The 20,573-nt window shown below is 42.9% G+C and overlaps 2 protein-coding genes across 2 annotated transcripts in view; one reads left to right on the top strand and one right to left on the bottom strand.

The window, feature by feature from the left end:
• LOC311498180 (uncharacterized protein) overlaps nucleotides 1–11,458 on the bottom strand; it is a 43,353-nt gene extending 31,895 nt beyond the window's left edge. The window contains exon 1 of the mRNA XM_084558652.1: nucleotides 11,316–11,458. Coding sequence (XP_084414778.1) covers nucleotides 11,316–11,397 — 82 coding nt within the window. The 5' untranslated portion in view covers nucleotides 11,398–11,458. The remainder of the gene's footprint in view (nucleotides 1–11,315) is intronic.
• Nucleotides 11,459–13,714: 2,256 nt separating this feature from the next.
• LOC311496344 (retinol dehydrogenase 8-like) lies at nucleotides 13,715–19,302 on the top strand. The gene is made up of 6 exons (XM_084556167.1): nucleotides 13,715–13,938; nucleotides 17,329–17,490; nucleotides 17,586–17,765; nucleotides 18,006–18,099; nucleotides 18,358–18,541; nucleotides 18,651–19,302. The coding sequence occupies exons 1-6, from the start codon at nucleotides 13,833–13,835 to the stop codon at nucleotides 18,876–18,878; spliced, it is 954 nt and encodes a 317-aa protein (XP_084412293.1). The 5' UTR covers nucleotides 13,715–13,832; the 3' UTR covers nucleotides 18,879–19,302.
• Nucleotides 19,303–20,573: the final 1,271 nt, after the last annotated feature.

The following is a 20,573-nucleotide window of genomic DNA, read 5'->3' on the forward strand; positions in this document are numbered from 1 at the left end:
GTTTATATGTACATGTGATTTTTTTTAGCCTCTTTTAGCTATTTCACTTTGATTTGTTTGTTTTTCTCCCGTCGACCCATCTTCCAGTTAACAAACCAACCTGCAGACAAACAACTGATTAAGTAAGCATCTTCCTTAGCGATGGTACAAACGCACAAACGGACTGTAAATACACACAACTACCTTATAAATAAACCAATGAAATATCAAGTCGGACTCTTTAAGACACATACTTGCTGCAGACGCTTGGTGTAGTCACATGGCAACATCAGACAGCAGATGAACAAGTCCACATATACGATACCAGAGGGCAATAAAGAGGAATGCACGTGTTTTCATACCGATTCAGCCCAACGTCGCAGAACAGGTACGCGCAAAGCTGCACTAAAGGTGTAATAGGAATTCTGTAAGAAATGAGCTGAGCTGTATTCTGAGTGGAAGTATGTAACACGTGCAGAACTCACACATTCTTCTTAATGCTGTAAGCACAACGGACTGGACTAAGCAGAAAAAGATGCGAGATGAGAGGGGAGATCGGGGGGGAGAGAGAGAGACGGCAGAAAAATGTGAAACACATTGGAAATAGGGGGAGAAGGGGGTAAAGAGGGAAAATAGAAGAAATAATAGATGCAAGGGGAGAGGAGAGGAGGGCATGCCTCTACTGGTGTGGCTCCTTTTCACACGTTTTTCTGGGGCTTACGTAAACCCTCCATCTGCCTCGCACCTTTACACACACACACACAGACACAAGCGTGTGCACATGAGACGCTGGCATCATGTCTGAGTCTCAGAGCCAGATGTATTTGCTGCCTGTTTTTTATTGTGCGTCCGTCTGTTTGTCCATCTGTCTCTCTGCCAAGGCCGCCTGCTGCCTTTCTGCACAGCTTGTAATCCTGGCATCATATTTACGGACGCAGCGAAATGCTACTAAAACACGCCAGCGATTCTTGCCCCTTCGCGGGCTGAGAAATTATATTAGGGGATTGTTTTGCCGTCTGGGTTTTGTGCACCGACTGCTCACTGAAGCATCGGGACGTGTTGTGGTTCACACCTCTGTAGGTCGGTCAACAATCCATCTTTGGCAAACGACGGAGCCCAGTTTTTTTTTTTTTTTTGCAGTGTGTCCTGCACCGCTGGCAGAAGTCAGACACATGTTGGCGGCTGTTCAGCCAACTGGGCATGTTCAATTAGTTGCAGATCCCACTGGTGAGAGAGGCCGCTCTGTGTTATTAGCTGCTCAGGCTGGCAAACCAGTGCACGAGAAGGGAAATAGCTTTACCTAATCTGAACATTCAGATACATGAATATTTTCACACAGCCAAGGAAGTCTGAAACTAAATCATTTAGATCAGCTGGTCAGGAGTCGGGTTCAGGAGAAGCCAAGGGCACGAAGAGGCTCGGATCACAATGCATCTTTTACACTTGTATTTAGCACTTTGATCTGCTTTCCCCTGTGGGAAACCCATTAATGTAATTCACCGCTTGTCCCTTTGTTTGGAGGGTTGCAGGGGGGGCTGGCGTCTATCCCATCTATCATTGTGCTAGAGGCAGACAGGTCGCCAGTCGATCGCAGGGCTAACACAGAGAGACAGACAACCACAAACACACCTTCGACCAATTTGGAATCACCAGTTAACCTAACCAGCATGTCTCTGGACGGTGGGAGGAAGCTGGAGTACCCGGAAGGAACCCACGCAGACACAGGGCTGATGGATTCAAACCATTTGTGTGGTACGGTGAGCAAAGGTCTCAGATAAACCGGGAGGGGGCAGATACGATGCAATCTAAAACATCCACTGTGCAGTTCACACCGTATATTCTCAATGCGGTTATTTAGCCTAAAAGCTGCTGTTGAAATGTGTTTTATGTGATTGTGACCTTCGTTTAGGCAGGACTGAAAAATAAAAGTTGATAATTCTAGTGATCAGGTAACAGCAGTATAGAATCATCATCCTAGCTTGAGCACACACACACACATATATATATATATATAACTAGTAAATCCTATAATATATCTCCTAACACACACTTAAGCTTGGAACATTATAACCTAGCCTAGGGCACGGCCCGACGTGCACCTCCCCAGAAATGGAACTCAGCGACGCAGACCGCAACAGCTGTGAGTGGAATTCCTCCTCCTTCTGCCTCCTACGAACATCTGCCCAGGTGTTTTCTATATTTTTCTCTGTTGCAGCGATGGCATTAAAAGTCAACATTTAGGGAATTCAGCTCCAGTGTGGATCGGTCGGTTCCAGTCAAGCGGAGAAACTCAACACGGGCGACTAGTGAACGCACCACAACATAGCGACCTGCTGGGTAGACAATTCTGTTTAACTGTAAAGGGAAAAGTTCACAATTTGAGGAGATTAACTTCCATAATTTAGACTCTTGCCTAGAATTAACCAAGGAAAACATGTGTCTGTGGGGGCTGCTGTGTGATCGAAGGAAGTAAAATACACCAAAACCTGACCAGGCAGTGTTTTAATTATATTATGTGGTTTAGAAAAGTGACTTGCTACCTGGGTTTGCTCCTAGTGTTTATGCTAAGCTAAGCAAATCAGCTGTAACATCCTATTTAAAAAAAAAACAGACATGACAGTCATATTCATTTTAATCCTCGTTATATCAGTATATGTATTTTTAGACATTTCTTTGCTACACCTCTCTAAGATTGAAGCAGATGTGGGTTTGTACTTCTGGTCTAATGTTAGGCTACCTGCTAACATGCTATAAACTGGCTACAGGTTGGATCTTGGACGACACAGTGTACAGAAAAAAAAAGGGGGGCACCAGTAATACATGCCGAGAAAAGATCTGCAGCACTTACATCTGAAAGCGGCAGAGGACAAGACGAGACATGGGCTCTTCGCTCTGACTCTGTGTGCACTCAAAAACACCAGCTAATGTTTCCCTGTGATCCCTGCGAGTATGTGCGAAATCAATATAACACACACACACACACACACACACACACACAGAGAGTCGGTGCACAGCGCTCTGGCCTCCATCGGCTGCTGCTGCTGTTACTCCCGAGGCTGTGAACTGCGGCGCGAGGGGCACCGTGGTCAACATGTACGCACACGCCGAGCTTGTCAAATCTAAGCCTCGACATAAAGCGCAACGAGTGCAGTTTGAACAGAAAGATCCAAACAGCGGAGCTCTCTCTCTCTTCGCTGTCAAAATCACTCACCTGACCCGAAATCAGAGTAATGATGTGTTTTTACCTGCAGAAGACCCGACCGGAGCCGCAAATCTCTCCAAACAACCGGGGACATGGAGAGGGCTTCGGTGCAGGCTTCGTAGAGCATTAACCAGGAATCCCAGTGTCTACAGTCGCTTACAAAACTAATGCACTGGAATAAAACCGTCCTAATGTCCATGAATCGGCATATTGTGTTACTTAAGATCCGTTTTCTAATCCTTATTCTTTATGGAAGCTACACAACCTGATAAATATATGACAGATTTAACAACTGGGCAAATTCTCTTAGTCTGCAGTCTATTTTCTTGTAACTTTAATGAAATAAATGCATTTAAACATAAGAATCCTGCACTAAATCTCCCTTAACAACTGTAATAATGTTCACTTTATGCTTAAACTTTGTAAGAAAGGTGGTGATTCAACTGTATAACTTTGGAGAAGGTAGTTTGTGGTGCTGCTAAACTGGATTGAACCAAACAACAAAGAGTTTCCGTTATTTACCCTAGCTCTAGACTACAACGAGGTTGCCAAAATAATAGAAACACGACACACTACAATTCAGCAGTACTACAAACATGAAAACACTCCCTCGGTTTGTTTTAAACTAATATTGAATATCATAACCTCCATGGAGCTAAGATTTCTTCAAAAATTATACCCACTGCATGAAAAACTAAACATTTAATCCAACCGTATGATCCAGATCCAACTCCAGCGCTCTGTTTGTTTGTTTATTTATTAAACGCTAAGATCCAGTGTGGAACTCGTTGGTAACACACTGAAGACATTTACTGAACGGATGAACAACGCACCAATCAGGCGTGTTGTAGTTGTGCGTCTGCTGTCTCATCAGGGACCCATTTCTGATCCACATTAGCGCGAGCCGGACACACAAGCAGCACTCTGACAGCCTAACTGGCACCATATTGGAGAAACTATGGATTTTCTGGAAACCAGATGTGTGTCTGCATTTGTTTGTGTGTGTGTGTGTGTGAGAGAGTTAAGACTGGGTACTTTGCTTTTTGTTTTGTGTGTGCGTGTACATGTGAGGCTGCATGTGTGTGTTTACGATTAGTCTGTCATTATCTCAGTAAAGGCAAAGAATGCAATAACATGCCTTTTGCAGAAACGAGACCTCGGCATTAGTCGAGCTTCCTGCGCTGCAACGACACACAAAGACAGTTGACGATTCCTCCGCTGAGGATTTGCCCCAAGAGCCTGTCATTACGGTCCTTTACTTTTCTCCGTGCTCACTCTCTCTTTCTGCTGCTTTCTTCAAACAACCCTGTCGAGCACTTGACACAGCTCTCAGCGGAGGCAAAACCAGCCCAGTGGAGTGGTAAAAAAAAAAGAAAGAATAGAGAGAGATGAAAACCAGAGAATAAAGGATGAGAAGGGAAGAACGAAGGCAGTGGGTAAGAATAGGAAAGAGGCTCCACGTGTTTTCTTTCCTCCCGGTTCAGCTGGCTCTGATCAAAGAAACACACTCGATTGTCTCTCCCGCTGTCAGACTCACACACACACTCAAACACACACATGCATTCAGTTAGATGAATTTTTAATATCAGTGTCAGACAGAGAGATGCACGCAGACAGACATGTGCTCAATATCTCCTTCTAGGAATCTGCGGTGAAATCATCTCTTCTTCTTCAGAGAAGGGGTTTTTCGCTCACACTCAATCCAACAAAGCTCGTCCTGCCCTCAACCCCTGATCAAAGACTGCACCAATATTTATCTGTCACAGGGCTCCAGCTCTTCTCGGTCAGCTGCGCGTTGCTTTATGTGGCTCCGCGCACTATTTTTGTTGGATGTTGCGTCATATGGCGACTTTGATTTTGGGGAGAACAAAGAGCTTTTCAGACATACCAAATATTCAAAGCACAAAGATGCCGTTGCGCCAGAATTTATGAAAAAACATTCTACAAATGATGACCGGCAGCATTCAGAGTGTATTTTTGTTCCGCGTGCGAGCATAAACCCGAAACGTCAAAGCAGATTAACGGAGCCGTATAACATGCAAACAGAGAACTTAAGTTTTCTGGCTAGCCGCACTTGATCAGAGAAACTCATTCATAGAGCTGAAACTGATCACTTGCAGCACAGAGCTGCTTGGGTAAAGACAATTCCTTTTCATATTCTATTGCTTCGGTATGTTTTGCAGCTTGCAAGTTAATCCTCTGGCCCGGTATTGAAGAGCATTGTGAAATAAAACCATCATGAAGCTCCATGATCACATGAAGTGCAGAGCATCACCAGTGATAAAAGACTTTTGAACGAGTCAGATTGTTTTTTGGACTCCTTGTACAAACAACTGAAAAGTAAGCAGTCGAGGTAACGACTTGCTCTAATATCAAACGACTACTACTTCTTCTTGACGCTTTAGCTTCTAGTGTCTTCCTAGTGGCTATCACTGATCTACAAGATGAAAAAGGTATGAAAATGAATGAACTTCTCTTTTTTTCCCCACACACTAAAACTGTCCAGGCCATTTCTGAAACAAGATTATCTTTCTGTCTGCAGCGGGGAAACTGCAGTGAACAAAAAACATTTGAAATGTATTTGCAGTAAACTAGGCCAAATGTGATTTAAATTAGTGAGGAACAGCATAAAAACAGTTGTTTTTATTAGGCACTAATTCTTACGTCTAATGTGTCAAAACAAGAGTCTGGGTTTGTACTTCATGGTGGTAACTCGAGCTCAGCGCTAATGTCAGCTTGCTAACATGCCAACAGACATGTTGGAGTATTTTAGTACTGCACAGTGTCCATTCACAACCTGGTTTCAGTTGAAATGTACGAAAAGAATTTTAAAGTTTGGCAAAAGACCTTTACCATGCACTGTTGTGTAAGTTCCCAACGATTGCGTTTTTACTCCCAATGACTTTTACGTTCCCTCGCCAATATTCGGCGTGTTGGTCCAGGCCATTTCTAATCATGGTTGTGTTGGTTTGATTATGGCCGTGACACAATCATTAAATGGTTGTAACACTGGCTACATGCAGCGTTTTTGTGTGGTCGCAGTGATGGTTACGCCAGCTCTGCTACTTTATTCCTGAACTTCTGTCGAGTGTTGATAACACATGAGTCATAGATGAACCGCATGTGCGAATACATACAGCCCCATAGCTGAAGTTTGAACTATAACCACATCCAGCCACAGCTTAACCATCACAGCCAGGCAGAGCAGCTGGAGCACAGCCAGCCTGTTAAATGTCAGTCTTTCAAAAAATGAGTAATGTGCCCTTAAATGGATCGTGGAGGTCAACGTAGGCTACATCATCTCTGCTTTCCGTCATACCTTGGTGCAGTAGTTCCCGAAGTTTTTCTGCAAGCCCCCCCCCCCCTTTTGTAGATAAGAATATCCCCCCCCCCCACAAAAGCTGATATTGTGTGACACACAACAGACTCTCTCTCCTTGTTACCTGCCGTTGTACAGGTGAAACCGAGGGCAACATATGCTTCTTTTCTGCCTTCCTTTGCTTTGGAAGTTGAGTTTTGAGTTAGTGAAGACTCATCCTCTGTTGTACGTTTAGCTGGGAACCTTCTCACAAACCTCTCCATGGCTTTGGTCCATGAAGGTTCTCAGTCATCCAGGTCATTGTATATCCAAAACAAAAGCGTTAAAGAAAGGCAACAGGACTTGTAAATGTTTTTTGAGAAGATGTTTCGCCACTCATCTGAGTAGCTTCTTCAGTTCTACAGTTCTTTAGTTCTGAAGAAGCTACTCGGATGAGTGGCCAAACATCTTCTCAAAACAACTCTACAAATCCAGTTGCCTCTCCATGGTATGTTGGCAGTGCAACCCCGTGCCCTCCGCAAAATAAGACTTTAAAGACCTATTATGAAGATGTTTGAACATTATATGCATGCCTCTACTTAATTTAATTCACATACGAATAAACTGAAACGCAACGAGCCGTTAGCACTGTTTAAATAGCTTCTGTTCATTTTCTTCAGATGCAACAAGCCGCACTGAGCTTAAATCATCATTATAAGTGCAAAGCATGTGGAATGCACAGCGCATAGGTAGACTGGTCTTCATTACGACTCTGACTTTGAGCAAATGATTCTGCTCGAGGGCTACTCTCCTCAATCGCTGCACAAAGTCTTTCCGAAATCCACAATGTCCTTCTGCAGATTCTCATCATTGCCTTGAATAGCAGCTCCACCACCATCAGAATGTGGAGTGTTTTGGAAAATGGGTGCACGACGAGCTAATTGTAAAGCACTTTGTCCATTAAGGTGTAAAACAGCTGCCATTTTACCAGCTCTTGGCCTTTTGTGTTAGCATCCAAGCACTGAACACAAAGTGCAGCTGATGCAGATGGAAATGATCAGCTTTGCAAGAATTCTGGTCTTCTTTGGTCAAAAGTTAAGGGTTCACCACAAGGCATCGCAACCTTCTCAGCTATCCATTCACAAACTGATACTGCCAGCTCTGGTCCGTTGGTCTGAACAGTTGTTCACAATTGTGGGGTTTGTTGTTAGATGAAATTTTGAAAGTAGAATTCAACAGAGTGCAGAGAACTCATAAAACCAGATTGGTTTCAGGATTGAAAGACCTCCTTTGACGTTCTATGGGGCGTCCAGCCTTTCTGAGTCAGTGGCTGAACTCTGGCTAACCACGACAATGTACACAAAGTGAAAGATGCTGTCAATGATGGAGAGCAGTTTTGACTACGTGCTTCCCTTTGCTACTGCAAGAGTCTTTTGGTGTTGGCCACCCTCAGGCAAGGAGAAAATGCCATTACACAAAAATTGTGTCCTGCAAAAAATTCCTAAACAAACACATTTTCACTAAGGATTTTGCTTCTGACTTCCTCTTCCTACCCTAGCTTTGGAAGCAGCTTATTCAGAAAGGAAACATGACACTTGAAACCATATGATGTCTGAATGCCTAAATACTTTGAATACTTTGGGAGTAATAAACGGTGTGGGTCAGGCCGGTAGTTACCTGTTACATAGTGAGTCAGGTAGGCGTCTGAAGCACCTTAGGCCAGATCATGACATGATTGACCATGACTTGACCACATTGCTCAGATGTCTTTGATCATAATTCAGATCCGAGGCCAACCTGGTGACAGCCAGGTGTGTGACTGCATTTGACACTGAGCAAACTATCAAGTGCGTGGACAGTTTAACTATGGGCGTGTGATGCAAGAGTTTGTCCAGTAACTAAAGAAGAATGTGAGAGGAAAACAAAGAGACACGTCCTGTGTTGTGTCCTTTGGTTTAGTTGTTTGTGAATCTGTGTTTCTCTTCACCAGGACGGTTAGTTTCTTATAAATTCTTATTTTACAGGGACATCTTGAGAGACGCTGCAGGCTTCACACCCTGACCTAGTTTGACCTCAGAAGACCCTAAAGGTCCAGAGGTCACATTAGTCACTTCAGTAATGACCTTCACAGACAGAGTGAAGCTACTGATTTATATATGATGGGTTAATAATGCAGAGACAAGAGCTAACAACCGTTGAGACACTTTTTTTTTTCAATGCACAACTGACACGTAAAAATGTTTTTTTTCTTACTCTGCAGTTCACATATTTAGTTGCTTAGGCAATCGTGAAAAAAAGATAAATACTTTTCAGCTTTCTCAGCAATTTCTCCGACAGAGCAGATGGAGGCAACATGGTGGAGAGTTTGCCAAGTCACCTGCTTGAATGTTGTAAATAAAAGAGCCATAAAATGAGAAAAACAACGGATGAGATTAAGTTAAGTGAAGTGATTTACTAGACAAAATCCCCCCCTCAAAGGACCATTTAGTACCTGGTCTGATGGTTTCCTACATTATATATGATCTCTACGATGAGTTGGGCTTGTTTTGAAGCTAAACTCTTAAAGAAATTGTTTAATATTTTGCATTTTTGCAGTCTTATACTGACTTGCTAGCTCAGGCATTTTTTTTTTCCATTCTTAATGCTTGGTTGGTGATGGGTATTCAACATACACTGATCAGCCACAACATTAAAACCACTGAGAGGAGAAGTAAATAACATTGATCATCTTGTGACAATGCAATGTTCTGCTGGGAAACTTTTGGACCTGGCATTTATTCATGTGGATGTTACTTAGACATGTAGCACCCACCTAGACCAGACCAGGCACCCAAACCCTATAGCAATGACACTCCTTGATGGCAGCAGCCATCCCCAGCAGGATACAGCCTGACACAGGCACATACACAAAAACGCTTTAGGAACAACTCAGCACAAGGTGTTGACCTGGCCTCTAAATTCACTAGATCCCAAACTGATTATCTGTGGCATGATCCACAGACTCCTCTCCCCTCAACCCATAGGACCCAAAGGCCCCCATTAACAAAATTGTGTTGCTAGACATCACAGGACACCCTCAGAAGGCCCATGTCCATTCTCTGATGAGTCACAACTGTTTTGGAGGCACAAGGGAGACCTACACAATATTAGGAAAGTGGTCATGATGTTATACCTTATTGGTGTATTTTACCACAATATGTATAAATCTATGAAGTCCAACTGATAAAAAGATTTATTCATTATTGTCTTCATTACGAAATCTGTTGTTGACTATTTTCTGTCATTAACGAGAACAGAAAACAACGTCGTTCAGTTTTATAGGTCTCGTCATCAGCATCTGCTCTGGAGAGCCTTTAATGAAATACTGTCTGCAGCACAGCAGACCAGGATGCTAAGGTGACTCACAGGCGGCGAACACCAATCTACAATCAAACTATACTCACTGTAACTGAGCAAAAAAACATGGCACATGCTCATGCATAATCTTTGTGCTATACCGTGGTGGTATCATTTTTCCGCAATGTGTGATCAGATGTGTAGAAGTTACTGGGTCTCTGTTGGATGGGTGAAGAAAGCAGTGTGCAAAGTTGTGTTTTTATTAGCGTGTGACCACCTGAATCTACAAATTGTTGTGTTTCCATGAGCTTGGAATGAGGCAGTCACATCGACTCAGCATGTTGCAAACACTGGTCCTAGAGGAGGGGGCCTTTCACTTTTTTTTTTTTTTTTTTTTTACATTCGGAAAGGGAGGAATGAGGGAGTGGTGTTCATTTGGTTGAAGGCTCGTGGCTATAGATGCCACTAAATCCTCAACACTCATCATTTAAGGAGAAGAAGTCCTTCACGTGCTTGGATTCCATGACAAATGGCCGCTCTATCTTTAAAAACAGACTGTAAAATAAATAAATGCCTCTTCTAAATACAGCTTGAGGTGCAACTTCTTTTCTTTAGGTCATAAGAAAGTACTTTAAAGACAGTTTAATATAAAATAACCAGACTCATCTGTTCTGTCTTGACGATGCAGCCCATCTGGACCCATCAGTTTAAAGCAGATGCTTAAGCCTCTTCATATTTCACCGTATTCCTCTGCAGAGTGGAACTATTTTAATTACCTTGTAAAAAAAAAAACTACTCTGGGGCTTTTATCACTCTCTAAAATTAGAAGATCCTCAAACACACTGATGTACAGTTGAACTTACAGCTCGCTGATAAGCATCAGTTACGTAACCTCTACAAGCCACAGAAGATAAAAATGTCATCCTCTGCGGTTCCAGCGCCGCTCCGGGGGCCTCCTGTACATAACCAAGCATCGCCGGTACAGTTCAGCTCTTAAATTAGCCTCGGTCTGTTCCCCATTACCCCAGCTGTGGAGGCTTAAACCCTGTAAGCTACGGAACGGGAGAACACACCGATGCTGCAGGTATGGCAGAACAAGTCTAGACATATAGGCCTTTTGACGAGTGGGCTCAGGGAGCTCGGGGAAGGGTTGGCTCGGTTCAACGAGCTTTAGCCCCCCTTGACCTGATGCGAGAAAATCATCTGTCAAACGAAGGAGGAACAAATATTTCAGGAGGTTAAGCAGGAAAAGGGTTAAGAGGAGTTTTTTTTGTGGTGGAGAGCGGGGAGTCTTTAAGCATTGACCTTTCAAGAGGCTGAAATAATGATGAGGCTCGGGATGAAGGTAACGTTCAAACTTGGCTCTTTGGCGCCTGGAGGGCAGGTGGTGACAAGTGATGTGACACAGTTAGAGGAGGAGGAGGAGGAGGCACCAATTAAAGGTTTAATTAACAGTGTCAATTAGACCTATAATAAACAGGACTGGTTATATCAGCCTACCTGCTGTTGAGGTGTAACAGGACGTGGCTAGAAGCAGCAGCAGCAGCAGACATGTCTCTCTCACTGGGCTCCATCGATCCATCGTTTCTCATTTGAAGCTATCGACACAGCTGACAGTAATTCCTCCCTGCGCGGGGTCCCCCTCCGCTCGGCGGCGCACGTGCGAGTCAAATGAACCCGCGGCTCCGCGCGAGACGGCTCTCAGTGGCGCTCCTCCTGCAAGCTGGCAATTAAGAGAGAGCGCGCATGCACGTAGAGGCTGATTTAATAAAAATGACACCCAGCGCCCCACTGTCCGCCCTGCTCACTGTTCTGAATGGATGGAGGAAGACGGCGGACCAGCGTGGAGCAGAAGGGGGAAAAAACTAATAAGCAAAGGTGTTTTTTCCTCCTTCACCCGCAAAGAACTTTTCCTCACTTTCTCTCCCCTCTCCTCCCCTCTCCTCCCCTCCCCTCACCGGGGAGACCCCTCCTTCCCTCCCTCCTTCCCTCCTTCCCTCCTATTACCACCCTCCAGACTCCTGGGTCTGTGCGTGTGTCATTATTAGCATCACTGCTGCTTGAGTGATTTAAGGGGCTATATGATGTCTCCATCCGCGTCTCTTGCGCGCGTCCCCTGTTCACAACGCGCGCACGCACCGGCACAGAGCACACGTGAGTTTTGTTTCAAACCCCCCCTAAAACGTTTCCCCCTGTCTGTAGGATGCTATATTAATACAAAACGTCCACCATATGAGCAGCTTGTGCCATGTGCGTTCACTTTTCTCCAACACATGCGCACACACGCATACACGCAGCATGCCAGGACAGGACAGCGGTGCTGCCCAACTAATAAAAATATGCTGCTGCAGATTCCAAATTCCAGTGCCTGTCTGTCTTTGCCCACCCCGCACTCTCTTCAAACACACACCATACTCTTCTTACGTGCACAAAAGAAAAAAAAAAATAAATGTCCTCACTGACTTGGGGTGAGGGGTGTATCATTCTTTATCTCTAATGTGGAAAAGTAAAAGCTCAGTGGGAGGTTAAGAGACAGATTTTTAGGAGATGTTTATGGGCGAAAGAGGCAGACAGAGCCTGAGCTCAGTGCATGCACACACATGCATAATGCGCAGCACTGTCCTGCTTCAACATTTACATTAGCCTCTGTTGTCAAAGAAGACATTCGTTCACCGCTTTTCCTTTTAGAGGAGAGGAACATGTGAGCTATATTTAGAAAAGAAAATAGGTTTGTAGCGAACTAGGATGCATAGCTACCCTTGACCTTTGATCTTGCGATCTTGCACAAACCAGTCTGTGTATTTTGTGAATGTACGAACGAGCAGAGACACAGAAAAACTTGGCATATACTCTACAGATGCTTAAATATAGGTTATCGGATTTAAGATCATTTATGCGCTGTGTATAATAATTATTACAAGTTAAATTCTTTGGTAACAGCTTTGTTTTGGCAACAAAAGTTTGATTCACGCTCACATTACTTCTTTTTTTTCCTTAAGATTCCAGGCATATTTCCAAAGCTGCTTCAGGTAGGCTGTCTTAAACTTGTGACTGGCAACTGGTTGTGCGTTGAAGTGTGTGTATGTGCTTTGTTTTATTAAACTACAGGGGGTCAGTCATCATGGAATATGGATTTTGTGGGCCTGGTTTGTCATTGCGGGACCATTAAATAGTTTGAGTTGGGTGGGTTTGGGGGTTTAGGGTTCATTCATTCATCTTCTGTAGCCGCTTGTCCTGTGAAGGGTCGCGGGGTCTCCTGGAGCCTATCCCAGCTGTCATCGGGCGAGAGGCGGGGTACACCCTGGACAGGTCGCCAGTCTATCGCAGGGCTAACACAGAGAGACAGACAACCATTCACACTCACACCTACGGCAAATTTAGAATCACTAATTAACCTAATGAGCATGTCTTTGGACGGTGGGGGGAAGCCGGAGTACCTGGAGAGAACCCACGCAGACACAGGGAAAACATGCAAACTCCACACATTAAGGGCTCCTGACTCTGTCAAAGGTATAAAAATAAACAACATCCTCATGTTTCAGTAACATGTCATGTTGTCTTTTTCATTGAAAGACACTCATTTAAATAATAATCCAATTGACCACTGGGTGGCGCCAAATCTCTTTGAACAGGCCGCACTCAACTGTATGAACTTTTAACTTTTTTTTTTTTTTAAATCATTTATTTACACTATCAGGGACGTGGTTGACCAGAAACCCAACCCAATCAGAGAATTTCAATTTCCAGCTCTGCCTGACATATTTTATTGACTGTTACGTTACCACCAGAGGACCGACCCGTTAGATAATCCCAGTCTTGTTGCGTTGTGGCTGTGCGCCCTGTCCATGTGACTCTCTCCCTTCTCCCTTCTCCCTCTCCCTCCCTCTCTCTCTCTCTCTCTCTGTCCGTATTATCCTCTTACAGTGGCTTTCACCCCACATCAACACTCATCCCGCAAAGCTGCTTGCCTTGCCAGTGTCTCAGTTTGCTAACACAGTTCGCTGAGACAGCGGAGCCATGGCGAGTCCCGGACAGAAAGTGGTGCTGATCACCGGCTGCTCCTCGGGCATCGGCCTGAGGATGGCCGTGATGCTGGCCAATGATGAAAAGAAGCGCTATCACGGTAAGTTCACTGATGAATGAGGGAGATTTTAATATTTGTTTCAGCCTGAATGTAAACTGTCTACGTGTATCCTGCAGATAATTAAACAAAACAAACATATAGATTATCTAGAAAAACAACAAAAAATAGCATGATAATCAGAATATATTCATCCTTAAATCAGCTGTCTTCTTCTATGTTGTTCACATAAGATGATTACACCATGACTGGAGTGTAAGAGTGTTACATACTGCAGATTAAAACAAGCAGCAATTAACTGATTTCTATCTAAAGCCTCGATGCTGTTTGCAGTTTAAATCTCCAATATTTAAAAAAGAACCTACAACCAAAGAAGGACTGAATTTAACCAGTGGGAATCAGTCACCCACAGATGTGTGACCTACTATTACCGAAAGGAAACCCGCAGCCTCCTAACAGAGAGGTCAGAGGTCACACTAAACTTTCTTAAGGACCCTTGAATGAAGTCCCTAACCTCATTCAGGACGTCGGACACGTAATATATGTAATATAACAGGTGTTGTTTGTTGCACCGTTGAATTGTACCGACACACGTTTCTGTTATTTTGACAACCCCGTTTTAGTCAGTGGGCTCGGCTTAATGACAGAAACACTTTGAATACAATCCAGTTTAAAACGGCATCCTCTGGAATGATCATCCAAGTTGAATTACCACCTTTCTTACATTATAACAGCTATGAAGCTATGATTTAGAGCGGAACTGTTATATTACAATGCATCACTTTTACACTGAGTTTACAAGAATAGAAACTACAGTAGAGTGGTTTAAGAGAATTTGTCCAGTTGCTGAGAAATTTACAGTCACTTGTGGCACAAAAATAACAGACGTTTACAAAACCTTTCACACCAAGTTTGCCAAATGTTATCACGTATAAATTAGGTCGACCATATCTGATAGAATCTGAGGGTGTCTGTACTCCTCTGACGGCTTCCTCCCACAGCCCATCTGTTACACCCAGCACCAAATCGCCCTCCATAAAACATTTAAAGTTGTATATTTAAAAATAAAAATAAAAAGCTGCACAATTTTAAATAAACTGTATTCTTCGTCAGGTCATTTATGATCTAAAACATAAAAGATTCCAACAACATGCAGCATCTCTATCATACTTTCATCCATTCCTCAGCCCTTTGCTTCTAAAAATAAACCTTACATCACAACCATTACGCAAACCATGCTGCTGTGTTTTGGAAAAATATGAATGCATCGGCCTCTGGTGGATTTTGAAGCTGCAGAAAATCTGTTGATTCCATGCAATGATAATTTAACATTGACAGAAAATAAAACAAACTCTGCAGAATGCATACGTTTTGGCTATCACTGAGGTCTGAGATTAAGTTTCCCTGCATAAGAAAAAAAGCTGGCAGCTTACAACAGTACCCCAGTCTGCACATATACAGTAGGTTACATGTCTCTGATCCCAACTTAGCCTTTAGTCAGCCTTAAGACACCAGACAATAGGTAAAAGCTGCAGCACAGCCTCTCTTAGGCTAAATACGGCCCAGCTTGAAGATCTCCATTGTGCACGGCCAGGCTGGAGAGAGCTATTCTTGGAGCAGGCAGGTGACGTTAACTTCACAACAGCACTAATGCTAGTATGTAAACTGGTTGCTGTAACAGGACTGTTTATGACCACGGAGAGCTGCTTAAGGTTTATCTTCACTTGCTATCTTTAGGATATATTTTTCCACTGTTATTGAGCAGCCATAGTTTGTGTCAGGAAAGAGATGAGCACTGTTTGCTCTGTTTTCACCTCCCATTCTTAGCCTCATTGACAATATTTATGTTGTACCTCCCTCACACTTCCTGATGACATGTACTCCCTTCTTTCCATGTACCCCTGCCACAGGAAATATGCACAACTACTCCCTTAAACTCATCATACGTGCACAAAGACAGAAAATGTACAGACGCGGCTCCAGCTTCAGAACACCACTCGGTTCTTAGATTGCTTTATAACATACGACAGACACATATCAAGTCCCAGAACAACCGCAGTGTTTTTTGTGCACATGTGTATCTTGTGTCGGGCTTCGTATAGCCTGAGCCTGTGAACTCAGTTTGACACTGCTTATATTGCCACTGCCTAACCGCATCCACTGGGCACATTTCCTAATATTCAGCAGTGTCGGCAGCCTGAAGGGATAGTACTGGAATTGCAGGAAGGGAAGGGAGTGTTAAATCCATTCACAAACTCACACTTGGACACTGTCCATGGGAAAATAAAGAACATAATTATAGTCAATTGATTTAACAGTAACGCCTGCGTGCAGCTAAAAATAGTGAGACAAAGATTTGACAGGGATTAAGTAATATAAATGTGGTATTTGCTGCTAATTTCATTGACAAGTCGTGGAGCTGCTGGTTCAGTATTTTGCTCAAGGGAACATTGACAGTATTTCCCTGGTTGTGAATCTTAACAAAACAGCCATTCAGCCCCAGATTACTGACTTCATAGGCTGTGTAATTGCAGAAGACATCTTCAGTTATTCTAAAATGGATAAACTTAACCTCCATTCGCCTTTCAAGTAGAAGTTTTGACGTGATAATGGCACTGGATAAAAAGTTCTGACGATTTATCCTCTGGGGAATGTGAATGTCTGCCTGCAGAAAGGCAGGGGACCACAGTTGTATTCATCCTCTTGGGACCATGAAGGTCATATTAAAAAAAAAAAAAGGGATGTTATGACAGCTCCTCAAAGGTGAAGCAAAAGCAAGTAGAGCTCCCCCTGGTGGCTGGTTGTAGCATAGGTCATAAGCTCCGCCTCCTCCATGTTAGTGGATGGGATTTGGGTCAAACTAAAACACTAAAATACATTTCAAATATTTGTTTCCAAGGATGGTTTCTGTCATTTTAGGTAGTAGATATAATGTTGATGCATGTTCAAGTGTCATTTTCTTGGATAAGTTTTGTTTTAGTTTAGCTATTTGACATTATAAAAACAGGATGTGATATTATGACGACTGACAGTTTGACAGCTGCCATAACAACTGCTCCTCGGGTGGGCCATTGACAACATGGCTTCAACTCGCAAGATGACACCGCCCATATCCCTGGGAAACTAGCATCAGTTTGACCAAAAAGAGGAAGTGGAGACACAATTTTGACCAGACTATGGATTCTACTGACTAGAAAGTTTAACAATTAATCCCATGGAGAATATGATTGTCTTCACCTAATGCCCTGGAAATCTTTGTCATATATATATATATGGAGATACTGTATGTCAATAAAAATGTAAAATGTGCCAGAAAGTCAGGGGATCAATCAATGAAGACAGCTGTTCTCATCCTCTGAGGACCAAGAATTTCTACACAAAACTTTATGGATTAGGAATTGATCAATCCCATTGTCGCCCCTCTGTCCACAGTAATAGCCACAATGCGTGATCTGAAACGCAAAGATAAGCTGGTGGAAGCTGCCGGGGAAGCATACGGGAAAACGCTCTCTCTGGCTGTACTGGACGTCTGCAACGATGAGTCCGTCAAACAGTGCATTAATGGCATCAAAGATCGACACGTGGATGTCCTTAGTGAGTAAAGTGAAAACATCCTTCGACGTTCTGCACCTTCGACTGCTATACGCTGCCTAAAATCAATCCTGATTACACTTTCCTCCTCGTTTCAGTCAACAACGCGGGTATAGGCCTGGTGGGTCCCCTGGAGAGCATCCCCATTGAGGAGATGAAGAAAGTCTTTGAGACCAATTTCTTCGGCGTAATCCGCATGATCAAGGAGGTGATGCCTGATATGAAGAAAAGGAAAGGGGGACACATCATTGTGGTCAGCAGTGTGATGGGACTGCAAGGTGAGCAGGGACGGAGGTGTGGAGGGAGAGGGGGCGGAGTGGGGCGTTTAATGGTACAAGGAGAAATTACAGGTTTTCCAGCTTGGTTCTGATGGATGAGTGGGTGGATGACGGACAAACGGAAGTGTGGATGGATGAAGTTTAGTTTAAACACTAGTGTCTGTCTTCACAGACACAACAGGGGCGAACAAGAAGTAGGCCTACTAGTGAAAGTATTCCTGTGCTGTGTTGTTTTTCCAGGAGTGGTGTTTAATGACGTGTATGCAGCTTCCAAGTTTGCCATGGAGGGTTTTTGTGAGAGTCTGGCTGTTCAGCTCTTGAAGTTTAACGTCACGTGAGTGTCACTAATGCCATTTACTGTATATCTCTGTTATTAAAGTCGTAACATACAACTTTAATATGACAAATGATCTTATCTTAACTGACATTAAACATTAAAACCTCAAATGCCTTCAAAATAATCAGTCCAGGAGTTTCATGAATCCTCGAAAATTAGTTTTTTTCGTTACGTGTTTGTTTGATCTTAACTGTACCTTGTGTTTGAGTGTCAGTTTTATCATATTCCCCCTTCGCTATGTGTCCCTCTCCTCAGATTGTCAATGATTGAGCCCGGCCCTGTGCATACAGAATTTGAAGCAAAGATGATTCAGGATGTGAAACAGAAGGAGTATCCTGGAACTGATCCTGACACAGTGCATTACTTCAAGAATGTCTATCTTCCTTCTTCTGTTGACATCTTTGAGACACTGGGACAAACGCCTGATGACATTGCCAGAGTAAGTTCACAGTGACTCAGCTGTGCTGTATCTGATCTCTCTGACTGCATCGTTGATCAATCCTCTATGCCTCACTGCAAACTGTGTGTCCATCTTCCTGTTTCTGCAGTGCACCAAGAAAGTGATTGAAGCGAGCAGCCCGCGTTTCCGTAACCTAACCAACCCGCTGTACACGCCTATCGTGGCGCTGAAATACGCAGATGAAACCGGAGGCCTGTCTGTCCATGCCTTCTACCACATGCTCTTTAACCTGGGTTCTATAATGCACGTCAGCATGACCGCCATGAAGTACCTCACCTGTGGATGTCTGAGGAGCAGGACAATTTCACCAAACTAGAAACTAGAAATGTTTTGTGCATTAGTGGGAATACAAACTCACGATAGATCTCAGTTAAGACCACACAGCACTGCCCATATTCATATAGCAAAACTTTGTCTCAAATCCCACCATCCATCATCTTCTCCTACTCGCCACTTTTCCTTGTGTACATATGCAGTCTTTATTGTTATGAACAGTCTTCTCTGTATTCTCCTGTGTATAACATTGTAGATTATTAATATATAGTCTGGTGTTCAAAGACTACAGATTTATTTTAAGATTTGTCATCCTACCCAGAGTGCCAAATGAGTAGGGTATGCATTTATGAGAAAACAAAACGTAGCCTCATGTCATTATTTGGTTTCCTGCATTGTCATTTCAGACAGTGTGAAATTCTAATTAGTAGAAAAAAAGTAAGATAGAAAGCTCTACACTTTGTTGATTTGGGGTCAGTGCATCTAAATACATATTTTCCAAATGCTGTCAGTGTATTGGAACTATTTTGGCATTAAAACTGTCATTTGTACCTAATGAAAACGTACGAGTGCTTAGAAAACCTTTCAGTAAACGTGTTAAATACTATTATACACACTGTATAATACTACAATATTAATACAGTTCTCTCCTGACAGTTGCTTTACGAGGAAATTATCTGTAAATGCATCATAAATTAAATAAATAATTTAAAAGAAAATGGTGTGGAAATTTTCATTAAAGGGGAACTCCTGTTTTTTACAACCTGGACCTTATTTCTGGCACAGAATACGATCGTTTACTCACCCATATAACTTTGGTGTAATATTTAGGACTTCGGAAGATATTTAGCTCCAGCGGAGCGCTGCGTATATCCATATAGTGGGAGTGAATGGGGCACCCAAACACAGCCTCTAAATAACGCATTATCTGCCGCGAAACTCATTCATTTCACCAATATTTTGTTAAGATAGCAAGTGCTATTCTCCATTGAGTCTGGAGTTACCTGTTGTTTATCCGCGGACGTGCAGCAGTTTGTTGTTCTTTGGCCAGCTGTTCCTCTCTCTGCCTCCACATCCTCCTTTCAACGAGCTCCTCATCCATATACTCCAACTCAAAACGTAAATCATAAACAAAGTCGTAGTCCACAACCTAAGAATCGGAAAAGTATTCAGCCATGGTGCAAAAAAATAGCAGTAGCAATTTACAGGTAAACAAGCCGCTCGGGGTAAATATTACAACTATTACACCAAATTTATATGGGTGAGTAAACGATCGTATTTTATGCCAGAAATAGGGTCCAGGTTGTAAAAAACAGTAGTTGCCCTTCAAGGTTACGTGCTAAACTGTCTAATCAGAAATGACAACACTTATTTTGATAGCTTAGGTAAATTCAAATGATGAAACTATAGCGCTTACACAGAAAGTAAGCAAACTGTGATATGGAAGAAATTTAAGTTAGTGTGTTTTGTCTTCTTTTCTTTGACTAATTCTTTCCATTTTTATCTATTCCTAGTCCAGGCCATTGATAAGCTAAAATTGTTATATCCCAAATTAAGCTAAATGTGATTTAGTTTAGCTTTTAATCATTTTTTTTAATAATTTGTTTGGTTTAATGATTAATGTCTGCCTAAAACGTTTGATAAATCCCATAGCTTTAAACATGTATTTCAAATAAATACGTTGTTATATGTTTTACACGTGGACGTAATACAATTTATTCAATATTATGGAGTAAAT

This window comes from Chelon labrosus (genome assembly GCF_963514085.1).
Source record: "Chelon labrosus genome assembly, chromosome: 2".
NCBI classification, from domain to species: domain Eukaryota; kingdom Metazoa; phylum Chordata; class Actinopteri; order Mugiliformes; family Mugilidae; genus Chelon; species Chelon labrosus.

Coding starts and splice junctions, on each gene's coding strand:
- LOC311496344 (XM_084556167.1), top strand. CDS start 13,833: ATGGCGAGTCCCGGACAGAAAGTGGTGCTGATCACCGGCTGCTCCTCG. Junction 17,491..17,585: donor TCGACACGTGGATGTCCTTA/GTGAGTAAAGTG, acceptor TCCTCGTTTCAG/TCAACAACGCGGGTATAGGC. Junction 18,100..18,357: donor CTCTTGAAGTTTAACGTCAC/GTGAGTGTCACT, acceptor CCCTCTCCTCAG/ATTGTCAATGATTGAGCCCG.